The sequence below is a fragment of the Heptranchias perlo genome, chromosome 30 (genome assembly GCF_035084215.1).
Source record: "Heptranchias perlo isolate sHepPer1 chromosome 30, sHepPer1.hap1, whole genome shotgun sequence".
Taxonomy (NCBI): Eukaryota; Metazoa; Chordata; class Chondrichthyes; order Hexanchiformes; family Hexanchidae; genus Heptranchias; species Heptranchias perlo.
In genome coordinates this window covers 21,420,840-21,433,103 of record NC_090354.1, presented here as the reverse complement: position 1 = coordinate 21,433,103, position 12,264 = coordinate 21,420,840, and the positions used below count along the sequence as shown (strand labels likewise).

The 12,264-nt window shown below is 38.6% G+C and overlaps 1 protein-coding gene across 1 annotated transcript in view; it reads left to right on the top strand.

Moving 5' to 3' along the window:
* Window positions 1–12,264, top strand: part of LOC137300164 (tumor necrosis factor receptor superfamily member 16-like) — a 149,541-nt gene that overhangs the window by 22,208 nt on the left and 115,069 nt on the right. The window contains exon 2 of the mRNA XM_067969242.1: window positions 2,301–2,442. Coding sequence (XP_067825343.1) covers window positions 2,301–2,442 — 142 coding nt within the window. The remainder of the gene's footprint in view (window positions 1–2,300; window positions 2,443–12,264) is intronic.

Here is a 12,264-nt window from a genome sequence, read left to right as displayed (position 1 = left end):
GTGCAAATCACACGGGTGACTTTGAATGTTGTCTATTCACCATTGGCTCTTTTTCCAAATGCAATTGCAGCTAATGGGATGATGTCTCCTGACTCATGGTTTGGAAGTCCCAAGTGAATGAATTTGATGCAGTCTAATCCACCTCCTTGTTCGTGCAAGTCCATAGCACGAACTGCTGCTAATTGAGCACTAATCAGCAAAACTGGCAGTTGGTTTGGGCTATTGGAAAATCTCACTGGCGCAATAGAGAATGCAAAACGATAGTTTCCCTTTCCTCTGATTCATCCCTTAGTTTGAGGAACACAAAATCAACCAAAAATTGTTTATACACTTCTGCGCTACAAAGGTAAAAATGCGTTCAGTTTTAAAGGGTGCTTTTTTAAATGCACAAATTAGGCAGTTTCGCTTTAAAAAGGAAAGAAGTGAGGGTGGTTCAAATTAAGTCCAGATCATTTTAGTTCATAGACTGGAGCAGTATAGTTCAGAACGTTAAAGATCCAGATCCAAGTATTTGCCGAGGATTTGTATTTTGTCATGGTGAAACAAGATAAACATTCAGAAACTTTACAAAGTACTAATTTCACAGACAAAAACAATCATAACAATTGTAATTAGAAAGAATCTAATTTCTATAATGCTTTCTAACATCCTCAAGCCTTCTCAAAGTACTTCACATCCAAATATTGTCACTGTTGTCAGGTAACTGCAACAGGCAATTTGCACACAGCAAGATCCCACAAACAGTAAATCAGATTAATCTTTTCTTGGTGGTGTTGGTTGAGGGGGGAATATTGACCAGGACAACTCCCTGCTCCTCTGAATATAGTGCCAAGTGATCTTTTATGTTCAGCTGAACAGGTAGATAGGGTCTCACTTTGAGCATCTCATCCAACAATACAGCACTCACTCAGTGCTGCATTGAACTATCAGTATATATTATGTCCTAGAGTGGGTCTTGAACCCACAGATTTCTGACTAGTGCTACCAACTGACACAATTAGACACCAAAAACAGGAAAACACATGACTGTGTGAGTGTGTTTCAAGACTGGAACGCACTCTGGGTGATTGATTAGCAAGAGCTGAACTCGCAGTAGCACATTACACCTTTTAACATACACCCAGACATATTTTACGTTTTGAAATATAGAATGTATTCCGTTCTTTCCTTTTCCCTATTGCCACTAAATGATGTTGAGTTTCACTATGGACCCTAATATTACACGCTGGGAGAAGGATACACGATTATGATGTTGCATGTGGTAATTTGGGTGACACGATGTTTATGAAGAGAGGGACATTATTTCATGTAACACATGGTGCTATGGTGAATCTGTATCCTTTTAAGGTTACAAAGTCTATTACTGACAAATATCCTGTGGCTCTGGCCATGGTCAGTCAAACCATGTGCTGCTTCATAAACACAATACATTATTTTTCTACTAAAGTATAGATGTGTCTGTTTAAAGTTACAGGCTAATTGCTGTTACGTAAACACTGGGCGTGTTCATGCAGAAATCACTTAAGAGACTGCATGTGTTCCTGGAGAGTTCCCTTTTCTCTATATTTTTTTAGAAATGTGACACAGAAATTTCATTGTGACACTTAAAATGTGAGTGGCAGGAAATTCATGCTAGAGGTACAGTTTTATAATATTGCAAGCAGTTCTCCTATGGCGTTGCTCATGGTGAGTGAGAAGAATGTGATGAGAAGAGCATGAAGGGGAATCTGTGACAATGAAGGTGTTACAGGAAGTATGTGTGCCATTTATAGGAAGTGTGTGTTATTTGCAAGCATTTTAATATCTTATATAGATAGATATATTCTAAATGATGAATAATGATTTGAACTTTGCCAATGTTAACCAGCTCTTTATTAACTACATTAAACTGGCTTACACATGTGTTTATCTCCTTATTGCACAATGTGGTAACTGTGGCAAGGGTCAACACCTGCCCTGTGATATCTCAGATGATCTTAGGACAGCAGTAACTAACTGAACCATTCCCATAGATTTTTTTACAAATTACAGTTTGATTATGAGCTGCCTGCAATATTGCCAGTTAATAATATTTTCACATGTTGCAACAAAGATAAAGCAAAGTACTATCATTGCTGTATCCTGCAATGCACTAACTGGCACCATTCAAGAATAGCTTTGGTTTCTAGAGGCAAACCAAAAATTTGGGGAATTGCTTACAGTTCACTGGATTACAGACATTAATGATATATACTGATCTATTAAAATGTATGCAAAATTTAATATCATTACATCATGTCTTCTGATTTTTTTTTAAAAAGGTGTCTGTGTGCAATGCCCAGGAATTCTGCGAAAGTGGACAATATACTACCAAAGGGGAATGCTGCTCAGTGTGCTCTCCTGGGGAGGGTATGACGGCAATGTGTGGAGATGAAGATACTGTATGTGAGCAATGCATGGACAGTAAGTACACTCTACACCACGGTACCTTATTTAATAGCGTTTAATTGTTAGTGCAGAACTTTCCTATAAAGAAAGCCGCACAGTTGCAAAGAAAATGTTTTTCTTTCAAGACTGTTTTCCTTTACATCAAAAAAATTAGGGACTACTATTCTCAGAAATGAAAATCCAGTATATAAAAATGGACTCTAATTTCTTGTTTCATGTTAAATAATATTTTGATGATATTCAGGTTCTAACTTCTGAGAGTATTGTTCTTTGTGATGCTACTTTTGAAAAGTCTCCACAGCACTATCGAGTATTGCGTTCATCCTTTGTATAAAAGTGACAGTGTTCCTTTGTCTACATTTTTGTACCATTGAATTGATAAGTGGTGGGGATATATTACTACTCAATGACATAAACCCTCATTTAAGTGTCATTTCGCATTTGTAATCTTGGATGAAATGTTCGCGCACTGCGGTTGATACTGAACTTCATAACAAAGTACATCTTGCAGCCTGAAACAGGTAATAACTATACAGCGTGTGTATTAAGAGTCTGCTTATGTGAAGAGAACCATTGTGTTTTCAGCATGCTCAATTTAAATCAATTATTTTCAACTTCATGTTGTAAAACACTAAATGCTTGTTTTAAAAAAACACAATTTTGTTGGTGATGTTATTATATCAATGCTTAATGCATTTGTATCAAATTCCTCTCCCTGCTATTTTAGGTGGGTTAATGTCTCTCTATGCTTAACAGAAAGAGGAATTTAATGTAAACGTGCTAAGCGTTCGTATGATAACATCGATGAGAGTCATTTCCACCCTATGAAATGTTGTTACAGACACTTCTGTCATAATAAATTATAATTCAGTTTCTTGAATGATGTTAAGAAAATCACATCAGTTTTTTTCCATTGTGATGTTTGCAGTTCCATCTTAGTAGCTAAACAGCACCATGTGCTCCATAAACTCTGTGTAACGCCACAGGGTATTAGAAAAACAATTGTACACCTGCCAACTTGCCTCATACATGCACTGCAACCGCTTAAAGTTTTAAAAATTCTCAACCCCCTCAGATTTAAGTAATTAGTTAAGTAGCCGCAGTGATGGTAAGTGATGATTAAACTGTTTCAGTACAGGGATCGGAAAAAGTGGCCTGGGCTTCACCAGCTTCAAGCTGCTGGCAGCCATATTTCTTCAGATGTCACGTTTTCCTTCCTGCTGGTGAAGTGCGGGATAAATAAGGCTGTTTTACGAGCAGCAGTCTGACAGCAAAAGCTCAGAGAACTGGATAGGTTTAGGAAGGTGAGGGGGTCATGCATATGTCCCACGTAAGATTAAAATTAGGCCAGATGTCAGGAGGTTTTTCTTTATCCAGAGCATTATCAACACTAGGGATACATTACCAGCTCATTTGGTGAGTGCAGATTTGTTGCAAAAAGCAGCTGGATGATGTGGCTAATATCACTGCGTATAAAACATAGGTGGAATATTGGGTATGTACCTCATGGTCACCGTGATCTTCTGAAATCGCTTTGATCATCTTAAAGGAGCATAGAGGAATTTCCCAGAATTCCCCCCGCCCCCCAAATTGGCGTAATTGTAGTCCTTCTCTTAAACATGTGCTGACTACTCTTCAGTATTTGTCAGAAAACAGCCCTGTGCGCAAAGACAGTGGCAACAATTTTATATTCAATATACCCTCCCTCCCTCCAGGGCAGGTACATTTTGTTTGTAAATGTCAAACAGGTTATTTGGCTTTTGAACCTTGTCAACAACATAACAAATGAAGAGTAATTGCAGCATTTAGAGATCAATGCTGGGTGCTTTGAACTTTATCTCCAATTATTTGAATCCTTTCCAATGTATGTGCTTGCAATATACATTGGATAAATAGAGGAAATAAGAATTGTGCATCAAGCAGACCCAACTACACAACACAAAGCCTCTGTGATGCTCTGTTGACATGGCTACCCATTGTTCTGGACCACAAGGATAGAAACTGGAAATGAAAAAGTAAAGAAAGTTTAAAGATTGGCACACTGGTTGGGGCATATTGATGTATGTGCTGAGTTAATGGTCATCAGTCACACCTAGATTAGATGCAAAAAGGTTTATGTACATGTAAGATAAAACCCAATTAACGTTACAGAGATACAGGGAGGTCAGGGCAACTTAGGATGGTCGATAACTATGCGTTATGACTGGAAGTGACTTCAGTTACACTGTCACTGTTTATCATGACAGGAGAGTGACATCTGAAGTAATGCCTAGTGACTCTGCCTTTTACAAATTCACTGAGTTATCACCACAGTCCAACTGCATACGAGCCTGCTGCTCCATCTACCAATAATGCAATGGTTTTATCAGCACTTACCTGTGCAATGCCTTCTACTTAAGTTGGCTGTTTTGAATTGGAGCCTTTCTCAGTCGTGCATCCATTGAGTTCTCATTTGCTTCTTTAATTTGATTACTAATACCAATTCCAATATGACAAAAACACATTAAGTTACATAGAAATGAATAGGAAACTCTATTATATTTTGAATATAATCCAATTATAATTAAACAAGTAAGAATTACTTTTATAGACAGGGAGGCCTGTAAAAAGGTCAGAATGTTAATCACTGGGTATCCCCACCCCCAGATATTGACTGGCAAAACAACGGGAAAAATTGAGGAGTCCAAGTTTCTAGGAGTGGTGCAAGATTTCTTTCTTAAATCAGTTAGAGAAGTGACCAGCGTAGTCAGATGTTATTCTGGATCTAATGTTTAGCAATGACTCAGGTATGAAAAATAAAGTAGTAAGGGAGTATCCAGGATGCAGTAATTGTAATATTATGAGAACTGAAATGCTCAAGAGGGAATGCAAAAAGACAGTGACATAGAAGAATGTCTTTATAAATAGCATAGGGAATGTGAAATTAGTTTACAAAGATTTACCAGAGTATATTGTTGTGGTATCGGTGGTGCCATCTTTCGGATGCTCTCTCAGATGGATGTAAAAGATCCCAATGCACTATTCAGAGAACAGCAAGGGAGTTCTCCCAGTGTCCTGCACAATATTTATCCCTCAACCAACATCACTAAAACAGATTATCTGGTCATTTGTCTCAGTACTGTTTGTGGGATCTTGCTGTGTGCAAATTGCTTGCTGCATTTCCCTACATTCCAACAGTGACTATATTTAAAAAGTACTCAATTGCCTGTGAAGCACTTTGGGATGAGCAGAGGTTGTGAAAGTGAGTTTTATCTTTTATATCTACAGCAGAAAAGTGGAAACTACTAGTGAGGCTACAATTGAAATTGATTCTGGCTGAATCAAAACAATTCAAAAGGCAACAATGCAGTCAAGTAGGAATGCAAGTAATAATATTGGGGATAAGCAGAAGGCTTTCAAAGCATACAAGAAATCTCTTAGGCAGGAGGATTTTTCTAATTCTAAAGACAAATAGGCATAAAGTAACAAGGAAAGCCAAGAGAAACATAAATATAAGACTAGAACAAAGAAATAGCAAAGTTATTTAATAATTATTTCACATCTGTCTTAGGAACAGGAGGGAAACTTGCTGATGTCAGATTTTCAGGAGCAGTGACAAAGACGTTAGACAAGATACAAAAATGATGGACATGTTTATAAAAAAGTTACACATCAAAGTTACAAATTAATGTGAAATGCCTTGTCTAAACAACTTGCACCCATTACACATACATTTGAAAATTCTAGTTGGTAAAGTAGTAAGCAACTGTTTCAGAGATATCTGGTCAGAGTAACACTTGTGTTGCAACAAAGTGGCTAATAACCTGGAAGAACTGGGAGCTCCTATTTCTACAGTTTAGAATCGGATCAGCAATGTTCAATGTATTTTGTAGCTTCTCACTGCAAAATTTCTCTAATTACTTATAATAGTCAGCACATTACCAAAAGCTGTGAACATGGGCAGATGCCAGCAAAGTGACATCTGACGTCACCGATGTTTTCCAAATTAGCGTTTACATTGCCTGGAAAACAGCAGACAAAGAATAGCATTTATCTCAGCAAAGGTCAGGGTGGGCAAGTCATAAGTGAAATAAGTGTGGAAGGATGAAGGAATGATGGTAGTGCACATCCCAACTGATTATTAATCTAGTATTAAAATGGATTTCACTGGAAAATGATCTACAAAAGGTAAACATCCTACCCAACCATAAGAACTTCCCTTTCATTCTCAATCTTAGTTTACACTCTTTTTAAGCATCTATAGTTGCCCCATGATACTACACAGCACACCAAAAGTGCTATAAATGTCAATTCTAGCTCTGTTAATGGTCTGTAATTATATCACCATCTTTATATAGTTACAGGATTGACTAAATGGTGTTTCAGAATGTTGAGTGGAACTTTGGAGCTGAGCCACTTTTTAAATTAATCATTGATAAGACAATAGTAATTTTTGCATCTCTACTCTGACTCTGAGTTTACAGATCCCTCGTTGACTTAGATCACACTGAATTCAGGGTTTGGTGGGGCAACAATGTTAGAATGACTACAAGCAGATTTGTACATTGGCCAGACCCCAGACTCAAACCTGAATTAAGGACACACTACTTGAACCCAACTTATTTAACATTACAGTTTTCATCCTGGATCGGAGTTCATACCGTATTGCAATCTGGCCTATTTCACTGTCTTGAAATGTTCCCTGGCCTTTAGTTTTCCAGTGTTGTTTCTTAGTAAAAATTAAAATACCTGGAAATGTACGGCAGGTCAGTCAGCATCTGAAAAAAGAGAACAATGTTAATAATTAGAAAAAACAAACTTTTCCCGCAGGACGGTTGATATGTGAACAAACTCCCAAAGGTGATTGGGGAACAATTGATATCTATTAAAAAGGAGCTGAATTCATATCTGTTGAGAAGCAGAACTCAAGGTTACAGAGATATTTAACAACAGTGCAGGATTTTGTTTCAGGGCAGGTCAGGGAAGCAAATTTGTGTCTCTTAAAGTAGGAATTCAGCAGGTGATATGGGAGGGAAATCCATGACAGATAACCATAAATGGACTCTAGATTGTGTGGATATGATGAGATGAATAGACTTTTCTCACTTTGGATTTTATGTTCTTAATGTTTTGTATGGGACTCCCCATCCAAAAAGCTAATCTATTCTTTCCCTTTCAGATGTTGACAGAGATTGTGCATTTTGTTTTTGTTTACTTTTCAAAATCTTGACTTGATTCTTGGTAGATTTGTAACCTTATTTTGTAAAGCCACTGTACATTCTGCACCCTCCCCCCTCCAATATGCATCCATTACTCATGCTTTCTTGCATTGCCAAGATTTGCATTGCTCATGGTGTCCTTGTGCTTATTCAAAGGGTATGTCAGAGGGCTGGTTACTGGAAGATGACACATGAGATTGAAACTATAAATGCTCTCATGGTTGTCAGAGGTATTATGAGCGGAATTCCCCAACGGGAACATTATTGCAATGTTGTTTGAAGAAAATAAGAACATAAAAAAAGTCAAGGACAAGTAAATGGCTATCAATCTCATCAAAGTTCATTCCCCTAGTACCCTAACTCTCTCTCATTATAATATTGAGCTACATTTTTAACCTCCCGGATGTTTTTGCTTCCGTGGCTTCACACTGTATGTCATTCCAAACATTATTCAGTCTTTGAGTAAAGTTCTTTCTAATATGTTTTATCGTTAATTTAAATTGATGAGGTTCCCTTTTAATCACCTTCTTTCTGGACTGTCGAGCTTGAGCGTCTCTAACCTTTTCCCATAGCTCATCCCCATCGCACAAAGGATCAGTCTGCCTGTTCTCCTCTCCACCCTCGCTAATGCTCGTATACATTTTTTTTTGAGAAATTGCAGATGCTTTAGCCATAATCTTCCAAAATTCTCTTGATTTAGGAATTGTCCCTCTAGATCAGAAATTGCTAATATAATTCCATTATTTGAGAAAGGTGATAGAGAGAAACCAAGTAATTATAGATCTGTTTGTCTAAAATCTGTTGTGGGGAGGTTATTGGAATCTATAATTAAGGACTAAGCACTTAGGGAAATTTGAGCTGATTAGAGAGAGCCAACATGAATTTGTAAAGGGTAGGTCATGTCAAACGAACCTAATTGAATTTTTTGAGGAAGTAACCAAAGTAGTAGACAGGGGAATGTCTATGGATGTAGTCTATATGGACTTCCAGAAAGCATTTGATGAAGTTCCACATAAGAGACTGTTAGCTAAAATTAAAGCTCATGGAATTGAAAGCAAAGTATTGACCTGGTTAGGAGATTGGTTATGCAGTAGAAGACAGAGAGTAGGGATAATGGGTATGTACTTGAATTGGAAGGAAGTGACTAGTGGTGTCCCACAAGGATCTGTGCTGGGGCTTCAACTATTCACTATATTTATTAATGACCTAGATAACACAATAGAGAGCCATATATCCAAGTTTGCTGATGACGCAATGATTGGTGGCATAGTAAGTAGTGTAGATGGGAGCACAAAATTACAAAGAGACACTGATAGATTAAGTAAGTGAGCAAAACTGTGGCAGATGGATTTCAATGCAGGTAAGTGAGAGGTCATCCATTTTAGACCAAAAAAAGAATAGATCTGAGTATTTTTTAAATGGTGAAAAGCTAGGATCTGTGGAGATCCAAAGAGATTTAGGGGTCCATGTACACAGATCACTGAAATGTAGTAAACAGGTACAAAAAATAATTAAAAAGGCTAATGGAATGTTAGTCTTTATAACTAGACGGCTAGAAAATAAAGGGAAGGAAGCTTTGCTACAGCTATACAACGCTCTGGCTAGTCCACATCTGGAGTACTGTGTACAGTTCTGGGCAATGCACCTTAGAAAGGACATATTGGCCTTGGAAGGAGTGCAGCACAGATTCACCAGAATGTTACCAGGGTTCCACGGGTCAGATTTTGACAAGAGATTACATAAACTAGATTTGTATTCCCTGTACTAGAAGGTTAAGGGGTGATTTGATTGAGGTTTTTAGGATTTTGAAAGGAATTGATAGGGTAAATAGAGAGAAACTTTTTCCGCTGTTGGGGGAGTCATGGACAAGGGGACAGAACCTTAAAATCAGAGCCAGGTCATTCAGGAGAGAAATTAGAAAACACTTCTTCACACAAAGGGTGGTAGAAGCATGGAACTCTCTCCAATAAAATGCAGTAGATACTAGCTCAATTGATAAATTAAAATCTGAGATCGATAAGATTTTTGCTACCCAAGGGTATTAAGGGATATGGAACCAAGATGAGTGGATGGAGTTAGGATACAGATCAGCCATGATCTCATTGAATGGTGGAACAGGATCAAAGGGCTGAATTGGTCCACTCCTGTTCCTGTGTGCATCAGAAGTGTAAGTGGATTTTGGGGGTCAGTATGGATATTGCAGATTTAAAAAAATGAAAAGTTGATAGTCAGAGCTTCAGGGTATGAGGAAAGGTCAGAGATGTCTGGGTCCATGAGGAGGTTAGAAATCTGAGGGCTACAAGGAGGTCGGAGAAGCCAGGGGTCCATGAGGTGCAATTGGATAATCATGTGCTGTGTCTTTAAATATAATTTGGTTCAGGCCTGTCAAATCAGACACGATTACATATGTACGTATTTATGACAGAGTTCATGTATACCAGCGAAGCATGCAACATTGACCACAACAGTAAGGACATTGCACTATGAGGCAAACTTAATTTACAGGACACTGTAGTTGTGTTTATCCTGGGAGCGTGGCCAGCTGATGCTTTCCTTTGTGGAGGATTCACTGTGTCTCCCAGTCTAGGTTCAGACCCTCTATCTTTATAGTTTTTCTTATCACTGACCATGACATTTCCAACAGCAACATCCCTTTGTTTCCCAGGCTTTACATAAACTTTATTACATGAAGAATGGATTTTATAGTTAAGGACATCGTTCCCTTTGGTTGAATTAACGCTCTGGTATTCTTGTAATTTGTATCAGTCAGTACCAGTTACTCTATCACACAGCACAATCTTCTTGTGAATCTGCTAACCATAAATCTGATTACTATTCATTCTTAGGAACCTGTCAACTTCCAAGTTTGCCGAACTCATCCTGTAGTGCAACATTTCATTGCAAAGACATATCGTACTTGTTATTCCAACCTCAACACAATACCTTCCAACTACAGATACTACTTCCTTATTCATTCACTCACTCAAAAACCATCCGCTTAAACCATTTCCTTACACACAACTGCAAGCATAATTAGGCACGGATTAGCTACTTTAAGACAACGTGGCTTATGAATCATATTTGACAAATAAAAAAGTTAAAATTATAAAAGTTAAAATTTACACCCATAAAAGAAAGCATAAGATTAATCAATCAGCTGCAGGATTGCTGCTACCCTGATTAACCCTTTCCAAACTGATTTATTACAGTCTCCATATCTATTATCCATCATAGAATCATAGAAATTTATGGCACAGAAGGAGGCCATTTGACCCATCGTGTCTGTGCCGGCCGAGAAAGAGCCATCCAGCCTAATCCCAATTTCCAGCTCTTGGTCCGTAGCCTTAGGTTACGGCACTTCAAGTGCACATCCAAGCACCTTTTAAATGCGATGAGTGTTCCTGCCTCTACCACCCTTCCAGGCAGTGAGTTCCAGATCCCCACCACCCTCTGGATGAAAATTTTTTTCCTCAGCTTCCCTCTAACCCTTCTACCAATTACTTTAATTGACCCCTCTGCTAAGGGAAATAGGTCCTTCCTATCCACTCAATCTAGGCCCCTCATAATTTTATATACCTCAATTAAATCTCCCCTCAGCCTCCTCTGTTCCAAAGAAAACAACCCCAGCCTATCCAATCTTTCCTCATAGCTAAAATTCTTCAGTCCTGGCAACATCCTCATAAATCTCCTCTGTGCCTTCTCTAGTGCAATCATATCTTTCCTGTAATGTGGTGACCAGAACTGTATACAGTACTCTAGCTGTGGCCTAACTAGTGTTTTGTACAGTTCTAGCATAACCTCCTTGCTCTTATATTCTATACCTCGGCAAATAAAGGCAAGTATCTCGCATGCCTTCTTAACCATCTCATCCACCTACCCTGCTACCTTCAGGGATCTGTGGGCATGCACTCCAAGGTCCATCTGTTCCTCTATACCTCTCATTATCCTCCCATTTATTGTGTTTTAATCAGTCCAAACTATCTCATTCCCCTCACCTAGAGTCTTTCCTACCTGCCTTGCTCCTCTTGGGCTGATCCTTCAAATTCTTCTTCATTCCACTTTCCTTCTCACAACTTTTCTGATCCTCTCCCGACTGGGTAAGTCTCTCTCCGTCTCCCTTGGACCCATCCAATGAACCTCCAGCCAACTTGCTCCTCCACATCCCTGTGCCTCACTTTCCATCTTTACCTTACACCACACTTTCAAAACCAGAGGTCATAAATATAAGATAGTCACTAATAAATCCAATGGGGAATTCAAGAGAAACCTCTTTACCCAAAGAGTGGTAAGAATGTAGAATGCACTACCACAAGGAGTAGTTGAGGTGAATTGCATAGATACATTTAAGGGGAAGCTAGATAAACAGATGAGGGATAAAGGAATAGAAGGATATGCTGATAGGTTTAGATGAAATGGGTGGGAGGAGGCTTGTGTGGAGCATAACCGCCAGCATGGACCAATTGGGCTGAATGGCCTTTTTCTGTGCTGCTGACTCTATGTAATTCTATGTAACACTCTAGACTTCATCATCAACTGTGACTTGAGACATCTGAGGCCTCCATCGTTGATGGAACTGTCCCTGACACTTCGACCTCTACATGCTCCTAAATATCCCCCTGCATCCTTCAAATCCTTCCAC